This window comes from Aspergillus eucalypticola (assembly GCF_003184535.1).
Source record: "Aspergillus eucalypticola CBS 122712 chromosome Unknown BO83scaffold_3, whole genome shotgun sequence".
In the NCBI taxonomy this organism is placed as follows: domain Eukaryota; kingdom Fungi; phylum Ascomycota; class Eurotiomycetes; order Eurotiales; family Aspergillaceae; genus Aspergillus; species Aspergillus eucalypticola.
The window spans coordinates 644,375-661,145 of NW_020290277.1; the positions used below are offsets into that span (position 1 = coordinate 644,375).

A 16,771-nucleotide genomic window follows, 5' to 3' on the forward strand; every position below is an offset into this window, starting at 1 on the left:
TCCCTGACACAGAGTTGTGTGCTCATGTGTACTATAGTATATATTGCCGACCTTGATCGGACTTAAGACTCACTAGACCATCAACTACTTACTACTCGTCATGCGACACTCACCTGACCGAAAGATGGTCACACTACTAAATAAGTCGGATGATGATACGTGGCCAGGTTGACCAAGTTGTCTTCTCTGTTGCCTCTCAGCAAGGGAGGACCGTCCATCTGGCAATGGCAACTATTAGCATAATGACTGTGACATGTCATCACCGTCCCGAAGCTCCGATAAGGTTCGCTTAGAGCACTACTACCTGAAACAGCAGATCAACTAGAACGGCCTAGGCGATTGCGCCCTATCGGCCTGTGTCCATGATCATACTAGTAGGCTGTTAATCACACTGTCCTGGCCGCATCGCACCTGTGTTGAACATTACTGGATCACGCAACCCTACAACAGAAATACCTAAAAGATGTCCATCTTTTCGAGGCCATCGATGGTTTTTGCATTCAGTCACTATTCGAAGTAAGGGCTGACGGCTCGTGCTCTTCCCATCCATTGTCTTGCTCCTGGAGCCTGCAACCGTTAGCCTTGTCCATCCCCTAAGAATTGAAACCAGCTTCCCTGCTTCCTACAAACTACTTCGCAGCTAACAGTCAAAATCTTTCCATTTCTTTCTCAATCTCAACGCACCGCTGTAGCCTCAAGCTAAATCACTCATTTTTGGCTGCTCACTTGTATTTTACTTCTGAGTGCCTGCAAGGACGCTGAAGCACACTCTGGATCGCAGCTGAGATTATATACTAGTACATTCATATGGAGCTCAAGTATTTGTGATCATGTGTTACGGGAACTGACAATATAACAACAGGGTTACGGCCCTGCACCAATTCCGATTGATGCTAAGAGAACACTACAAAGGTCTACCCTGAGGATCTGCTTCAGCGATGAACACATATATAATTTCATGTCTGGATTGCGGTAGGAGACTTGATACCACTTTCAGAATCCGAACAATAACACAAGCTGATGGCTGACATAGCCATTCACATGTGCCAAATATCCACATTGCAATCATCATATTCTTAGTTGCTTGTCTATGATGAAAGGTGCTGGATTTGGGTACTCTGCTTCTCGAATATCGGCCATTTCAACCATGGCAGAGGACTCTGATCCGTTCTTGCGCATCTCTGTTGGGATAGAGAGTGGCAAGGTTGATGCTTTGGTTCTTGTGGTCAATAGAGCGGTGTTGCAGTATGTGAAGAGATACCCAGGATGAGACATATAGCTCGTTGATAAAACGTCTGTTATGTTGTTACGGTAGTGTTATGCCCCTCTACACTGCATTTTGCAATGTTTGGGGTCATGCATTTTCATTTGGACGGGCTGAGTGGAGCTGTGGGGTAGCAGATCAGAACAGGTTGGGGCACGGCGCTACTATATAATTAGTCCGTCCCACACTGTATAGGGCAGATCAAGACCTAGAAGAGTTGTCTATACCTCGTAGAATTCTAAGTTACTCATGATACAAACTTTTGATGTTTGCATAAACTGCGTACTTGACAAAGATGCTGCTGGTACATGGTTTCACTAGTTACCGCGGCAACGTGATGCAGCTCGCATGACATGCTTGCACATCGGCTTTCTACCAGTTCCCCAGCATAGTTCATACTGCACAAAGAGCCTCAATATTATCAGTCCTTGTCGGTTTTGTCCAACAAAGAAGCACAGTCACCGCAAAGGATCTAACCATGGTGACCGTCGCGCTTGAGACTCGGTTCAAGCATATGGCCATTGTCGATGAAAACGCTCACGATGGTGCGAAGCTTCAACAGAAAGCCAAAGTACGTTCCATCTAATAATCCATGAGCTGAATATGAGTCCACAATTGACCACAGAAAGCAGAGCGCAACTTCGACTACACGGCCGGTGAGCCGAGTTCTACGACCCAAGAAGTCCGACGCTGTTCCTCACAATCCTACAACTACGAATCCTACCGAGACCGCGCCAACAAACATCCAACGGACTCCCCCGAGGACAAGACATCCCCTCGCCTCTGTTGCATCGCAAGACACAGACGATGTTGCAAATCAAGACGACCAACATGCCACTACCGATTCCAAGACCCAACCCACCAGGCAAAGCTCCGCACCCTCCCAACCTCCCCGACAGAAAGAAAGGCAATCATCTACATCACAAGCTCGCCATCCTCTCTACGTTCTATCCCAAGTACCGAACGCCACAGTAAAGCGCGAACAACACTTCACCAAGCTCACAAAACAACCGATACCCAGAATAATACATCTAGGCATGTTCGAGATCGGCAAAGCGCTGGGCAAAGGGAAGTTCGGACGAGTCTATCTCGCTCGGGAACGAGACAGCGGATTTGTTTGTGCTCTGAAAGTACTTCACAAGATTGAGATTCAACAAGGGAGGGTAGAGAAACAAGTGGCCCGTGAGATCGAGATCCAGAGTAATCTGCGACATCCGAATATTCTTCGGCTTTACGGGCATTTCCACGACAGCAAGCGAATAATTCTGATATTGGAGTTCGCTGGCAAGGGAGAGCTATACAAGCACTTGCTAAAGGAGAATCGGTTTCCGGAGTGGAAGGCTGCGCAGTACATTGCGCAGATGGCGAATGCTTTGCAGTACTTACATCGCAAGCATGTTATCCATCGGGACATCAAGCCTGAGAATATTCTAGTGGGGATTCATGGAGAGCTGAAGATGTCGGACTTTGGTTGGAGTGTTCATGCGCCAAGTGGTCGCAGGCTTACGAAATGCGGAACGCTGGATTACTTGCCTCCTGAAATGGTTGATCCGAAGAAGTGTGATAAACCGTATGATCAGAAGGTGGACTTATGGTCCCTTGGGGTTCTATTGTATGAGTTTTTGGTTGGGAGCGCGCCGTTCGAAGATACGCCAGTCATGACGCAGAGAAGTATCATGAAAGCGGATATGATAATCCCTTCTTTTGTGAGTCGTGAAGCGAAGGACCTCATCAGGAAGGTAAAGCAACCGTCGTCCCTTCCATGGTTCAGCAGTATGCTAACAAAATCTAAGCTTCTTGTCACTGATGCGGATAAAAGAATCACTCTCGAACAGGTCCGACAACATCCTTGGATTATCAAGTACTGCTTCCAACATGCAAAGGAGGAAATGAAAGAAAATATACCTGGTCAAGAATCCTGAGTTATTAGTACCCCTACGGGGTTTGAAGCGAAGCCCCATATACTGCTGGCAGTAATCCACTATATAATAATAGATAGCTGAACTAGACACGTTCTTTGAATCTTCAGCCACAGGCACTTGCTCGACGCACAGTCTCTTCATGAATACTTGTAGTATATATAGTATGAAAGAACAGTTTCACTTGATCAAGTTAGCTCAACCGAGTCCTGGTAATAGCATCGAACCAGATCCTTAGACTAGGAGACCTAAATACCATTACATGGCCTTCTCTATCACTTAATTTCCCTCTCTCGTTCTGTTAGGGGATTAGTTCGCAACCAGGTCAACTTGGGGTAAAGTAAAGATATAAAGTATTGGGATCCTGCAAGTCCTTTCATTGAGTACAAAAATGCCTTTCTATCTTGAAAATAATTCTTCGATTTATAGATCTATGTAAGAGAGGAAGAAACCCCAGGCCAGGAAAAAAGATAAATCAGGAAAAATAAATGGTAAGACTGGGGTTCGAACCCAGGCTGACTTTCGTCAAGCGGAGTTTTAAATTGTAGCCGAATAGATAAAATTCGGAACAACTCTCTTAAGCCGCTCGCCTTAACCACTCGGCCATCTTACCAGCATTGTCTACGGATATATCTTATTTGCTTTGTAGCACACTGGGTCATTGCGCTCGGATATATCCGCAGGTAGTAGCTGCTAGCCGACGCGAACCTTGCTGGTACATTGTTTTCTGTTTAGGTTGGTAAGGTCTGTTTATTTTTAAGTGGTGTATCATTAGTTGTTGTTTGTCAGTTATACTAGTGTAGGTCAAGTATTTGTAATGTGCAGATTATGTACTGCTGAATAGGGGGAAGAGTTACATTCTATAGCTAAGGTTGGAGGAGTTTTAGTTGAACTGTGGGTCATGCAATAGAACAAGGTCAACTCATATCTTATTTGACGAGCGCCTAAAGCAGAAAATAGCCACATGAAGTCGTAGCTTGTCAGATCTTTGATGTCCGTATATGGACAGGCGGCCAGTATGTCCATGTTGTCATTGACGAGATCCCAAAGCGATATGTCAGATGCGTTCAACCGTCGATAGCCAGTCTTGGATCTACAGTAAAGGCGATTGTACTGTGAAAAGTGGCCTTCGTGAGAGAAATCCCCCCAAGCGAGTACGGTCAGGTCGGGCAGACTGTCAGCACTGAATGCCCACTCCGCAAACTTGTATATTCCAAAGGGGGGGTACAATGGGTCTATCTCGGTGTAAGTCTTTGTCCCTTTGCAATCATTAAGATTGGCATTTGAAGTGCACTTACCAAAGTAAGTCAAAAAATACATATTCACCATAGCTGGTCCAGTAGCTCTGATGTGTAGAAGCTTGCATGGAGGTCGGGCCTGCAAGCCGTGTAACTGATTGGCCTTGTGCTCTGGTTAGTGGTAGCTGCAGGACATTTCGATCACAGTATGCACATACAAGTTCATTGGGTGAAGTAGCGGATCCCAAGACAGGCCAATTGTTTGTCCTGCAATAATTGTTCCAGACCAGAAGGCCAAGGCATGCCTTCGCCACCAAGAACTGGGATGCGGATTGCAAGCGCTGAAACCGTTTGTTCTCTAAGCCTAGTATATTTCGAACTATGCGCGGAAGCAGACCGATCTGGTGATACAGGTAGACTCTTGATGCGCGACTTCGCACGGAGGCATATACGTCTCGATTAACTGGACTCGAGGTATTTCAGACAAAAAAGCTCTATCAAATGCTTTGTTGATGTCGGGCTAAAGATATTCAGGAGACCCCACATGACGCTTGTCCCCAGGTATCGTTATATCTTTTGGCTCTTGGAAGTACCGGAACAGTTGGCACTAAATTTTATGGACGAAGCCAGAATCTACGCTAGTGGGGGTCAATTTGAGGCCATTTATAGAGCGAAACAAGGACTGTGCGGCCTTTTTTGGGTGATCCTTGACACCATCCATTACGACCGCTCCTGAGTTTGAAGAGCATATATTTATGCCTGGGCTGCATTGGCCGAAAGGTATTGACGCTTGCGCCATACTTCTCCTGACAAAGTCGGTCGCCATGTCGAAGTTCATTCCTTGAATGACACCGCCAAAAAGTTAAAGAGAGTGTTATAATCTCCTGAAAATGTGAAGTCTACCGCCCAGGATGGGAGCCCTTTGATATTTGACGATTTATGGCTTTGGGACCAGCCTCAAGAAGCCAAGGCTACCAGTCAAGGCTATAGATGCAAATATTTCTGTGCTAATATTTCAGATATAGGACTTTTATGAATCGGAGTGATCCACTTTAGGTCCATCTCTGGCAAAGACGACAGGATGCAGAACACCTTGTCCTGTGGCTTAAGAGGCCGGGTCTTGATGAGGACAGACAGCAGTAGCCGAGTGAAGATCTGGCAATATACGGTCTCATATTTGCCAAATTGTATAACCCCAAGTCTCTTCCCACGATCGGGATCGATCAGAACGTCGGATGAATAGAACGATGATGGTCTCACAAACCGCGAACTGTCCATCGTAGTGGAAGGACCAGCTCAGAGGGCGTTAGTCGGGGAGGAAGCAGTATGTTTAAAATGAATACGAGATTAATAGCATGTCTTAGTGCTGACGGATTATCTCATAGGGACTAAATATCTTGGCCTGTTGAGGGGATACGAAGGGCCATACACAGAGTCAACAAGATCTACATCCCATTTTCACTACGAATGTCTTCAAACTTCACCCCTTCCTGCATGCCCTGGCCTTGGCTTCCTTCGTTTTTGACATTCAGTCAGACTAAGGAGCCAGAGCTTATCCCCCATTCTTAATCGATATCCACAACCCGGTCCAGGCGCATATCCGACCGATGCCCCGCATACTATTCCCTGGTAGGTGCGTTACTGGGATGCAGAGGTCGATATTCAAGTCAGTTTTAGTTCAGCTAAGATCTAAAAGCTCTAAGATACACTATATCATTGACAGCCTGGTGTTTACTGCATGATCGGGCTGTGAATTAGACGTGCTGTTGTCGGCGCGTTGTCCTCCCCGCCCAATTCAGCCTCGCTTAACACCCTTTAGCTTCGGCCATCATGCTTGCTTTTTCCCTTATCGTGAGGTCTGCGTATCCGTGGATCACGATAATTCTTCACCTTCTTTGCCTGAAAAAAGATCACCCGCTCAAAAGCTAAAATGCCTTCAACAAGGAAGCAGTATCACTGCTGTGTCGATCCGCGGTGTGTGATAGTCCCGCTCCCAACCCGTACCTACATAGCCATTAGCCACCGCCAGCTAGTCCGATGCCCTGCATGATAGCCCGAAGCCCAACATGAACCGGCGCGCACTCTAGTTCCGTTTATTATAACTCTCGGGCCATAGCCTCCATGGCCCCGGGGATTTGTCTCAAAGTTAATTGTGCATCTTACATCCACCACAAACGACTATGGTGTCCCCCGCTCAAAGCCTTCGGGACCAGTGGAAGGAGCCTTCCGACATTTTCACAGTCCTCCTAATTATCGGTGGAGACATTGTCCAGCAAGCCTTGGGGGCCGTATCAGGAGGATTTCTCACCCCGGTCGCATTTTCCTACGGATGGGTTGCATACGCCGTGTCAGCCCTTCTTTCTGCCACTGGTGATGGCCGGCTCATGCCTGAGACCCCTATCACTAATTTACGGGTGATTAATCTCAAGTCTGGCTACTGTCGCTGGAATCGATCATGGGTGCTCGGTCGGGTGTTTCAGGACTATGAGCATTGGATGCCGAGTGCGGTGCGTGAGCGATTGGAAGAGCATCCAAGTCAGAGCAGTGACGAAGAGAAGAAGGTTCCGGGCTTGCTTCCGGGGGGTCGGCAGCCAGAGGTGGCTCTATGTGTGGCTGTCTATCACTGGTCTACTGAGAGGAACTCTCTAGCGCGTCCTGGCCATGACTGGGTTTGGTGGACAGGACTGCTGGTCTCACTCATTCAAATTGCCATCAGTGCTGTCCCGTTTGGGATCTACGGGGACTGGCGAGTCTTTCTGGTGACGGTCAGCGGGACCGTCCTGGCGTATGCCGCGGGAGCTTTGCCGGGCTGGCGAAAAGAGAAATGGGCGTGTCGGAGAGGGTCAGGGAAAGACGTGGCATTGACGTTGGGGAATGGATCCACCCATGTGGTGATTGTGCATGGAGGCCATCCCGATGGATTGGATTTGGAGGATCTAGCGGGGGCTCAGGTTCGACATTCAGGAGCAGCGACCTCGAACCGTCGATCCATATCCCGAATGATCGAGTCATGTAACACGACGCGGTTTTTTATCATCTGTCTTGCCATCCTTTGGCTCGTTCTCTTGATTACTAGCCAAGCCATCGAAAGCCATACCTGGTATCTGGTCGGCGTTGGGGGGCTGGGCATGATCCAAAATCTCATTGTCGCTGGGGCACCGCGTTTCCCTGAGATGCTGGGCATTTCGATCGAATTGAGCGAAAGCTCACAGGGTACGCCTTCAGTCTTCGCCGAATATAAGGTGATGTACACACTCATGGAGCTGGAGTTGGGGTATAAGGGATTCGGAAGAGCACTCCTGGCGGAGTTCTTTCCTGGCAAGCTGAGGGACTGGGAGGAGAAATGGTGGGCGCTTACGGACAATGAAGAGAGGCGAGTGATATTGGATGAGAAGAAAAGATGTTTGCACCGATGATGTGTATTGGTTTTCTCCCATGTGTTGAATCTTGGCATTGAAGATAAAGTAGTTGTTCCCCAGATAATAGATTATTATATTTTGACAACATTTTCCCCAGTGATCTTAGATTTCCTGTGAGAGCATTCGAGCAAAAGGCTTGTTGAGTTGCTCCACTCTCAACACGTCACAGCTTTTTGAGCTGACCCATTTTCATGCATCGGACGGCTGATAGCACAATGAATTTCTCCAATTAAATGTTCAGTTCCGTGTCAACATCGGGTAAACGAGGCGGAGGCCCACTTTTCTGTGTCCGATGTATGCTTCCCAGCACCAAGTCATTTCCACTGTTAGCACTTATCCAAATCACATTGTCCCGGCTGAAACAAGCCAGGGAACTGGACACATTCTATCGGCCATCCCTTTCGTACAAGGCTGAAAATCAACCTTGCTCTGCATTATGGTCGTATTCTTCTAGCCTGGAGACGAGAGGAGTATAATTTCACGTGACATTTAGGCCTCTAAGTTAGGAATTGGGCAATCACAATCACATCTTCGTAACCTTGCTGTGGTTTACAGATCATTAATATCGATAATACCCAGGAAACATTATTCTGAGCAGTCTGCACTTTGATATTACTAATTCTAGGCTAGGTCTTGGCCGGAATATCCTTTTACCGCAACAAGCATATTCAGTCACAATCAATGTGTGGACTCATACCCCCGTCAATAGTCCGTTTCTTCAATGCTTTTCGTGGTATGACGTCGCATCCTTCTGTCTGCCAGCGTTGCTGGAATAGCCTATTTTCCAGAAACGGTTTCCAAGCTGCCTGGAAGGCTCAGTTTCAACCTCACGTGTCAGGCTTCTCCTACAAAGTGAGCCTGGGAGAAATCGCCATCTCTGCCAAACAGGGCTGCAAATGGTGCCAATTTCTCAACGAGCAGATTCCAGCTCAGGTTGGGACAGATGGCCCTCTTCATGCTGAGGCAGAGTATACAATAGCTGTGAGATTCCGCATGAGGTCAGGGCAAGAACAACGTACTCTTCTGGCTCTCTCTTTGAATGACATCTGGATTCAAACATTTGAGGTACACACAGTGGATGGTTTGTTTGATCTGTCAGTAATTGTACCGGACTAGTGTAGCTGACTGTGGCAGGTGATAATGCTGCGGAGTATATCCCCACACGCGAAATCATCTGGCAGGTCAACTCCCCTGCTACATATGCTCATGCTGCTGAGCTTATCAGCGAGTGCACGACTGGGGGACATGACCAGTGTCATCATCGAGAGACCCTTTACCTGCCGACTCGAGTGGTCGATTGTTTGGATCCGGAGCATCCAAAGCTTCATATCACCCAAGGGGCGCCATCGGGAAAATACACAGCTCTGAGTTACCGCTGGGGAGAGGCCCAGCCACATCGAATGCAAACTCACAATCTCCAGTCATATTGTCAAGAGATCCCAGTCCATTTACTCCCTCAAACAATCAAAGATGCGATCCATTGCACTCAACAACTCGGGATCCGCTTTCTATGGGTAGACAGCCTGTGCATCATACAAGACTCTAAGGAGGATAAAAGTCGCGAGATCCCGCAAATCCGCAAAACCTTCCAAAACGCATTCGTGACTATCGTCGCGGCCAGTGCATCTCAAGTCAGCCAAGGCTTCTTGCAAGACCGTGAACCCCCACCCAAAGCAGTTTCGCTACCTTTCCGCTGCGACGGTAACCGCATCGGTACGATGTGGATCAGGGAAGGCACAATTGATCCTCGTGAACCAATAGATACTCGAGCCTGGTGTTACGAGGAGAAGCTTCTTACCCAGCGTGCCTTGATCTTCACAACTCGAACCGTGCGGTTTCAATGTCAATCGCACTACCTTAACATCGGAAACTCCAACATTGCAGCATGGAATGCAGACACGCGCCTACCGAGCACAATGATGAAGCCAGAAGAAGGGGACTGGGCTCCCCTCACGTACGAAGAGAGTTCTGCCCTTATGATTGAAGATACGTGGGCCTCGGTGATCGCGGAATACACAGCGCGCGATATCACACAGTTTCGCGATCGTCTCATCGCATTCTACGGCATTGCAGAAATATTTCATCGCACTTGGACTTATAGCCAGTACCTCGCTGGATTATGGAAACATAACCTCCTAGAAGACCTCCTCTGGGAAGCTGATCCGCCGCTACATCCCCGACCCGAGAACTACCGCGCCCCGTCTTGGTCCTGGGCTGCAGTAAACGGCAAGGTGCTACGAGCGAATACAATGCACTTCTGGAGAGAGGATGTACCGGAATGTGAGGTTGTCGATTGTCAAATCACCTTGGCAAATGAGAAGATGCCGTACGGTGAGGTTACGGACGGGCGGTTGCAACTGAACGCCTCGTTGAAGAGTATATTTTGGCACCCCTCACAGGGGAAGTTTTATGCTACCAGCCGGGGATATTCAGACAAGTCGGAGGAACTACGTCCTGGCACATTACTGGGTAAATGCTATCCAGATAGTTTGCAAGAAACCGAATCGGAAGGAATGCAGCAGGCTTATGCTATTCCGCTGCGGTCTTCCCGGAAGACATATCATGTTATCCAAGGCTTGATAGTTGTGCCATGTCAGGAGGATCATAAAATCCAGTGCTTCCGCCGGGTGGGCAGGTTTGATGTCCCGTTGTTGAAGCTCTGGGGTGACTTCGATCCTGATACATTGTTTGGATCAACCCGGCAGCCTGTTGTTCTCATCTAATCATATTCCAGATTTTCGTCAAGCACGTAGCTATTACACTGACAGTGATTGGTCTAGAAATTGTGAGCAGTGTCGGAATTGATATAAATAATGAATTATGGAAGGAATGGTGTAGGGGCAAAGGTGAAACACTGATGCGAGTAACCGCCCGGTCGGGCTCCCAATCGGGCCTGTTTAGGCGTCCCGGGACTTGACCACTTCGGGTTCCCGACGGCGACGACACCCATACTTAACAATCTCGGATGCGTCCAGAATAACAACCTTCATTCATACTAAACACTACCATCACAATCCACGAATGAAACCATGCAGGGCATAAATACATATGAATTATCAGATCTTGACAAAGGTGGCTTCACCAAGACTGTGAAAGCCGTCCTCTTCTATGATCTCCAGGCCACTGTTGACCCGGAGAGTGTGGTTTCCTCGTTGTTGGAGGGAGTAAAGCACGCAACTCGCCAACTACCATTTATGGCAGGTTATCTTGAGTTCAACACATCCGGAAGGGTCTGCATCGTGACCTCACCTGACAGCGCGGTGGAAGTCAGCGTACGCCGATACACAAGCACCGAGTGCGAGCCTTTCCAAGTCTTAGCTCAGGACTCGTTTTCTCCCAGCAAGCTGGATTTGACTCACTTTCTACCGAAAGATCCAATCGCGAAGCATCCAGTCTGCTTAATCCAAATCAGTCTCATTCAAGGAGGGCTGGCCGTAGGGTTTCGAGTGGACCACGCAGCCGGGGACTGGGTATCTCTCAGCACCTTCATCTCGCTCGTCTGTCAAAGCAGCAAGGCACATCGCGAAGGCCTAGACATGCCCACCTACACTCCAGATCTCATAAGAGATCCTTACAATGCTCCTCCCCTGGACTCTACGATTTCGCAGCAAGATCGACTCGCTCAAATTCCCCTATTCCACATCATCGAGAAGAGCAAGTTCCAATTCAAGCCACCACCCCCAATTCGCGCCGGCATCTACCGCATCACAGAGCCCACCATTCAGCAGCTCAAGACTCAATGTGCCCCATATTTGGACCAGGTAGAATACATAACCTCCTACGACTGCATCTCAGCCCTCCTGTGGAGAACACTCACCCGGGCCCGCCTACATATTCACCCCGACCAGGCCAACGCTCCATCCCGCTTCGTCCACCCCATCGACGTCCGATCCCGCGACCCAGAGCACAAATCATCTCTCCAGTACTTCGGCAACGCCGTAATCGGTACCCTCGCTGGGCCAGTGCCCGCCACCACCCTCATATCCAACGGGGACCGCGGCCTTGCCGCAATAGCTACCAAGATCCGCCAATCCATCCACGCCGTTGACATATCGAAGATTGGACATCTCGCGGCACTGCAAACCTCACTCGCAGACACGGAGATGCTTATCCCAAACGCGGACTTTGCAGGCATGGATCTGTTCATGAACACATGGTATGCAGGGAGCGCAGCCAAGTACGATTTGGGAGCGGCGACAAGGCCCGTGGCTTTTCGCGTACAGACAGGGGTGCCAGGGGCGTGCGCGATAATTTTGCCGGATTTCTCCGGGAGTGTTACGAGGGTGTTTGAGGTCTTCGTGCAAGCGCCGGAGAAGGAGTATGATGCTCTGGTGAGGGATGCGGAGTTTATGAATTGTTTCGAACAGGTTGCGTGATTGATCAAGGAAGACCATAGGCAGGGAATGAGATAACGTCATTATTATGGTTCTATCTTCTATTTCGAACATATTCAATAGACACCAAAGGTCTGTGGTCATCAATCCTCGGTGGTGGGACGGAATCTACGAAATAGAAACGCTCAAGATCAGGCTCCCATTTCAACCTCTGAGCGCCTGGCTGTTGATCATCCTCCACAGGCGTCCTTTCTCTCCGCTGCCATTCGCAAAATCGGATAAATCTGGGATTTGGTGAGACGTGGCTTGACCTGGTATGTGCAGGCTCGATCTGGGATATCTATCTTTCTAGTCGGGCACATTTCGGTTTATGCGATATTTTCTGTCTGCCTGTGATGGTTACCGTTGACCGGTTTCATGGAGGAATTATAGAGTGCGGTCCTCTGCTGTCTAGCCTGCTCTATATTAGGGTCATGTTTATAGCGCTTCTCATGCATGGAAATTGTATCCCTATTTGCCATTGTATAATTGATATCAAGCGTTCAGAAAACTCCACTCTAAGCAAGCATAAGACCCATCGGCCGAAACGGTTAACTCCAGAGATCTGAAGACGTACAGTACTACTCAAAGCATGATTTCGGTTCGATGCTGTTTACATCAAGATAGCTCTGGTTGTGAAGCTGTGCCTGTTATTTGACTTTGCTCTAGCACAGGCTTTGAGAACATTAACCGATACTTTGAAAATAATATACAGAACAAAGACCATGTAGAGAAACAAATTAAAGAAATAAAGCCACAGAGAAGATTATGCAATCACAGTATCTTCGATCTAACTGCTTGTACCATGTAATCTTAAAAAAATCTTGGTCCGCGGGCAACTCATCTCTTGCAACTTGAGCTGTCTGATGACTCTGCTCCTTCTTCTTCCAAGCCGGCTATGGTGTCAGATAAGTGCTAGGTTTGTCTATGAGATATGCCCATGCTCTGATTTCATATTTTATGTCAAGACGAAGGGTCAAAGATATGGATTTGATCTATCTAGATTTCAAGGGGCTGGGTTGAATGGTGGTGGAAGAGGTGGTGGTCGGAGACCACGCAGGAAGAAGAGGCGAAGGATCAGCTGACAGCTGCCTGGGTGCAGTGAATGCCTCAACAATCTATATGGCAGTTAAATGGGGTTCCAAGAATGTTTAGTTTCAGTTTAATTTCAGAGTATTCTCTTTAAACTAATGCAGCCGCCTGATTGCGTGTGCAGCTATGTAGGTGATACTCCCTGCCTGGTGTCAAGGCTTTCCAACTCTGTAATAGAATCCTAATCTAATGAATGGATAGATCCTTGTATAAAGTCCAGAAGCCTTGTACAAGCAGGGCCTTCCTGGTGACGTTCTACCACTACGCCACCGCAGGCGGGTTCCAAGAATGTCCAAGAACCTTGAGGGAGCGAACGTCTCTACGAGGAGAAATTACAAGTATTGAAAGCATAGTTATAGCATTGTTTGCTTGACTTTACAGCCTGCTCACTTTCTGTTTATGTGATAGCTGAATAATCGTACTAATGAATTATCCATGTTTCATAAATAATATTTGTATGTAATTGAACTTTTTTGGAATTGGGTTTGAAGAATTTACCAGCATGATTAATCGTAGTATACAAGCTCTTGATTGCATATGGGAGTGGGCTAGTGAGGTTCAGAAGAGGCCTTTGTATGCATTGTTCTCTATGCTGTAGCGGAATGACACAAAGATAATGATATCCCGACAAAGCAGACATGCAAACATCCTAGGACAGAACTAATACTTCATCTGAACATGGAACGAAACAACATCCCAGGTAAACAATAAGTACTCCACTATCTATCAAGCTCGTCAAGTATCACACTCTACACTAACCTACCCAGCCACTCTTGAAACAGCATTTCTGGTAACAAGTCATCAAACACCGCAGTTCTCCATCAATCAGTCAACAGCTTGTGTACCCTTCCTACACTGCATCAAATGCGATTCCGTCGACAGTTCTCACAAAGTACGATATGACATTGCCGACACTCCAGGATGTACTTCCGGTGGCGTGCTCCACAGATCTCGCAATCAAATACTCCCCTTCTTGAACCTTCAACACGCCGGAATCTGCCTCGGTGTTCGCACTCGTGATTTTCAACCAGATTTGCCCGCATTCTCTGAACTAGAATATCGCGGATCGGGGGTGCTAAGGGCGCTGGGGCCTGACGGTCTACAACTTCTGCCGCTCTGGCGAGTAGTCTTCCCTCGTCCCAAGTAACGCATTCGCATGTCTTCCATTGAAGACCGCAGAGGTAGCAAAATTCAGCGCGACATTTACACCTGTTTGAATAGGCAAGTAAGTAGAAGTGGGGAATGTAAAAGAAGTATATGCATACGTTATGTGGTAACAGCCAAATCCCAGGTCGACGAGAGCTCTGCAACGGAAGCACCGTTGCCATCCTTGGGCACTGGCTAGCGCCAGTGTAGCTTGCAGATCAGTATCCTCCACACAGTCGTCGATGTGAAAAGCCTTTTTGCACATGGCACAGGTATTCAGGTTGCAGTGAGGACACTCAGCACGGCCGGCTGTGATGTTTTGAGGTAGTATGAACTTGCCGCAGCTGGTATTGCTGCAATAAGTGCGGTCAGTGGTGGAGAACTCAATTTCCGCGCTCTTGAAATCAAACATCTCAGTCTCTGACAGATGCTCCTGGACAGCTTCTAGATGAATCGGCATACGGCAGCATCGTGGAGGGAAGAGAGTTGAGTCCTTCGTCGCTCTTAGAAAAAGATCTTTGAGACAATCGTCACAGTAATTATGGTTGCAGTCCAATCGATTCACCTTGTGAGCGAAGAAACTCTCGTAGCACACGCAGCACCGAGTTTCCGTGGCGGCGGACTTCTCAAATGCCAAGGCCTGTCTTTCTCTGTATGTCATCGAGGGACCGGCGACGCACTCATCGTCACTGGACTGGGGCTCCGTGGCTGCTTGAGGCTGTTCCACATCACCATCAGTTATTGAAGAGTCCGAGTCATCGTTTCTTTCATTTATTCTGATTGCCAGTTGTCGATCATCGCTTGCCTGAGCTTCTTCCCGTGTAATAGCAGCAATAACACGACTGTCGGAGTGTACTGCCATAGCAATACTCAAGGCGAGCTTGTTGTCCTCTAATGACCTTAGATGTGCTCTCAACTCTTGGTGATATGCTTGTAGATAGTCTTCATCGTCATCGGCTCGACACTTCCCTTTTTGAGAGTCAAGATATTCTTGTAACTCCTGAAGTTGCTGGGTGACGACGTAGATTTCGTTGTCCATCTGACTGCTTGTTTGGGAGTGGAGTTCCATTGTGTGAGGCAACTTTGAGAGACTGAAGCAGCAAGACAACAGTCAGAATTGACATGGATGGCTGGCCATGCCTTTCACACATGATAAGAGATATTACTTACTGTCAACGTAACTGATGATGAAAGCTCAGAGATAGTAATAAGACTTACTGGGTTGGTAGGTGATAGTCTTCATTTCCAGATGGCGTTTGTTAGGAGGCGAATGTGTGGGAGAAAATGGAGATGGGGAGTTTCCGTGGGAAGTAGGAAAAACAAACAAAGTTTCAGCATTTGTATGTGCCCCAGTCACTGGACATAAAGGAACTGAAATCCGCCCTCACAGCTCAGGAAGTAATGATATGGCCCAATCGGCAATGTGAGATTAGGTATGGTAAAAGTTAAAACAGAGGAATTTTATCGCAGCCAACGTATATGAGACCATACGGTCTCATGAGGTGAGGTGTCAGTCCCAAGCCACGATTCACAGCAATGCTGATCGTAGCTTCCGTCAGTAGATAGATGGTCCAGATGGAAAGTAGATGGACAGCGAGTAGCGGCTGCGAGCATAGCCTGCAGCTCCGATCCTGATGAACTTATGATCTTTCAAGAGAAGGTCGCTGAGGCGTGACTAGTAGGTAATCTCATATTTGAGTGTAGGAACATTTGACAAGTGAGGCCATTCCATCATTTATCGCACCCGTAATTTTCACTGAAATTCTCAAATTACCTAGTGGTTTATATACTATTCATCCGCAGTAGCCTCCCCACTTCCGAGACTATGTATCTCCTTGAAGCTCTGGTTAAAACTTCAAATGTCGTTTAATCTTTATTTTATTTTTTTTCTTTTCTTTTCCCTTCATCTCATCTTCAATCTGAACTGTCACTTGTGATGGGCATAACAGCAGTGTAAGCAACATTAAAAATTAACCTCCTCTAATTTAACCCTCCCGTACAACATCACCAGTACATAGCTTTGTATCAGTTACAATTCTGTAGATTCTCATCTCCTTCCGCTCACTCAGTTCAACTATAATCTCATAGATCAAAAGCCCATCATAATCTGACAGTTATCTACTAGTCACAAGATAACCCACAGAGCCAAGACCTGGGGTAAGATAGATGATGGTAATAGACCCACTATATCGGCCGTCTCCACATTCTGTATGTCGGCTATGCTGATCACGAAACTGCCAGTGAGTATGAGGGTGATTTCACCCATGAAAGCATTGTAAATCTGCTATACTGAGTGAAAGATGAAAGTGACCATCTCCCT

At 47.6% G+C, this 16,771-nt stretch overlaps 5 protein-coding genes and 1 non-coding gene across 6 annotated transcripts; 4 read left to right on the forward strand and 2 right to left on the reverse strand.

The window, feature by feature from the left end:
• Positions 1 to 1,686: 1,686 nt before the first annotated feature.
• On the forward strand, positions 1,687 to 4,220 carry BO83DRAFT_405411 (aurora family serine/threonine-protein kinase; the record flags this gene model as incomplete). Its single annotated transcript, XM_025533797.1, has 4 exons — positions 1,687 to 1,835; positions 1,897 to 3,003; positions 3,058 to 3,125; positions 4,193 to 4,220. Exons 1-4 carry the CDS (start codon positions 1,743 to 1,745, stop codon positions 4,218 to 4,220), a joined length of 1,296 nt encoding a protein of 431 aa, XP_025392146.1. The 5' UTR covers positions 1,687 to 1,742.
• Positions 3,673 to 3,796, reverse strand: BO83DRAFT_t66. Its single transcript has one exon. It is a non-coding gene; the product is annotated as a tRNA-Leu (tRNA).
• A 2,381-nt stretch (positions 4,221 to 6,601) lies between the features above and the next one.
• On the forward strand, positions 6,602 to 7,894 carry BO83DRAFT_353382 (uncharacterized protein; the record flags this gene model as incomplete). The annotated part of the gene is made up of 1 exon (XM_025529041.1): positions 6,602 to 7,894. The coding sequence occupies one exon, from the start codon at positions 6,602 to 6,604 to the stop codon at positions 7,835 to 7,837; it is 1,236 nt and encodes a 411-aa protein (XP_025392147.1). The 3' UTR covers positions 7,838 to 7,894.
• A 505-nt stretch (positions 7,895 to 8,399) lies between these two features.
• BO83DRAFT_353384 (HET domain-containing protein) lies at positions 8,400 to 10,682 on the forward strand. The gene is made up of 2 exons (XM_025529042.1): positions 8,400 to 8,921; positions 8,975 to 10,682. Exons 1-2 carry the CDS (start codon positions 8,522 to 8,524, stop codon positions 10,561 to 10,563), a joined length of 1,989 nt encoding a protein of 662 aa, XP_025392148.1. The 5' UTR covers positions 8,400 to 8,521; the 3' UTR covers positions 10,564 to 10,682.
• A 187-nt stretch (positions 10,683 to 10,869) lies between these two features.
• Positions 10,870 to 12,216, forward strand: BO83DRAFT_395606 (uncharacterized protein; the record flags this gene model as incomplete). The annotated part of the gene is made up of 1 exon (XM_025533086.1): positions 10,870 to 12,216. One exon carries the CDS (start codon positions 10,870 to 10,872, stop codon positions 12,214 to 12,216), a length of 1,347 nt encoding a protein of 448 aa, XP_025392149.1.
• Positions 12,217 to 14,077: 1,861 nt separating this feature from the next.
• Positions 14,078 to 15,584, reverse strand: BO83DRAFT_454301 (E3 ubiquitin-protein ligase). Its single transcript, XM_025536961.1, has 2 exons — positions 14,571 to 15,584; positions 14,078 to 14,514 (listed from the first exon to the last, which is right to left on the reverse strand). Exons 1-2 carry the CDS (start codon positions 15,518 to 15,520, stop codon positions 14,166 to 14,168), a joined length of 1,299 nt encoding a protein of 432 aa, XP_025392150.1. The 5' UTR covers positions 15,521 to 15,584; the 3' UTR covers positions 14,078 to 14,165.
• Positions 15,585 to 16,771: the final 1,187 nt, after the last annotated feature.

Excerpts from the sequence above, each read along its gene's own strand:
- BO83DRAFT_454301 (XM_025536961.1), bottom strand. The coding sequence starts at position 15,520 with ATGGAACTCCACTCCCAAACAAGCAGTCAGATGGACAACGAAATCTAC. Across the intron at positions 14,515-14,570 it reads TTTGGCTGTTACCACATAAC|GTGTAAATGTCGCGCTGAAT; the intron begins GTATGCATATAC and ends CTATTCAAACAG.
- BO83DRAFT_353384 (XM_025529042.1), top strand. The coding sequence starts at position 8,522 with ATGTGTGGACTCATACCCCCGTCAATAGTCCGTTTCTTCAATGCTTTT. Across the intron at positions 8,922-8,974 it reads TGAGGTACACACAGTGGATG|GTGATAATGCTGCGGAGTAT; the intron begins GTTTGTTTGATC and ends TGACTGTGGCAG.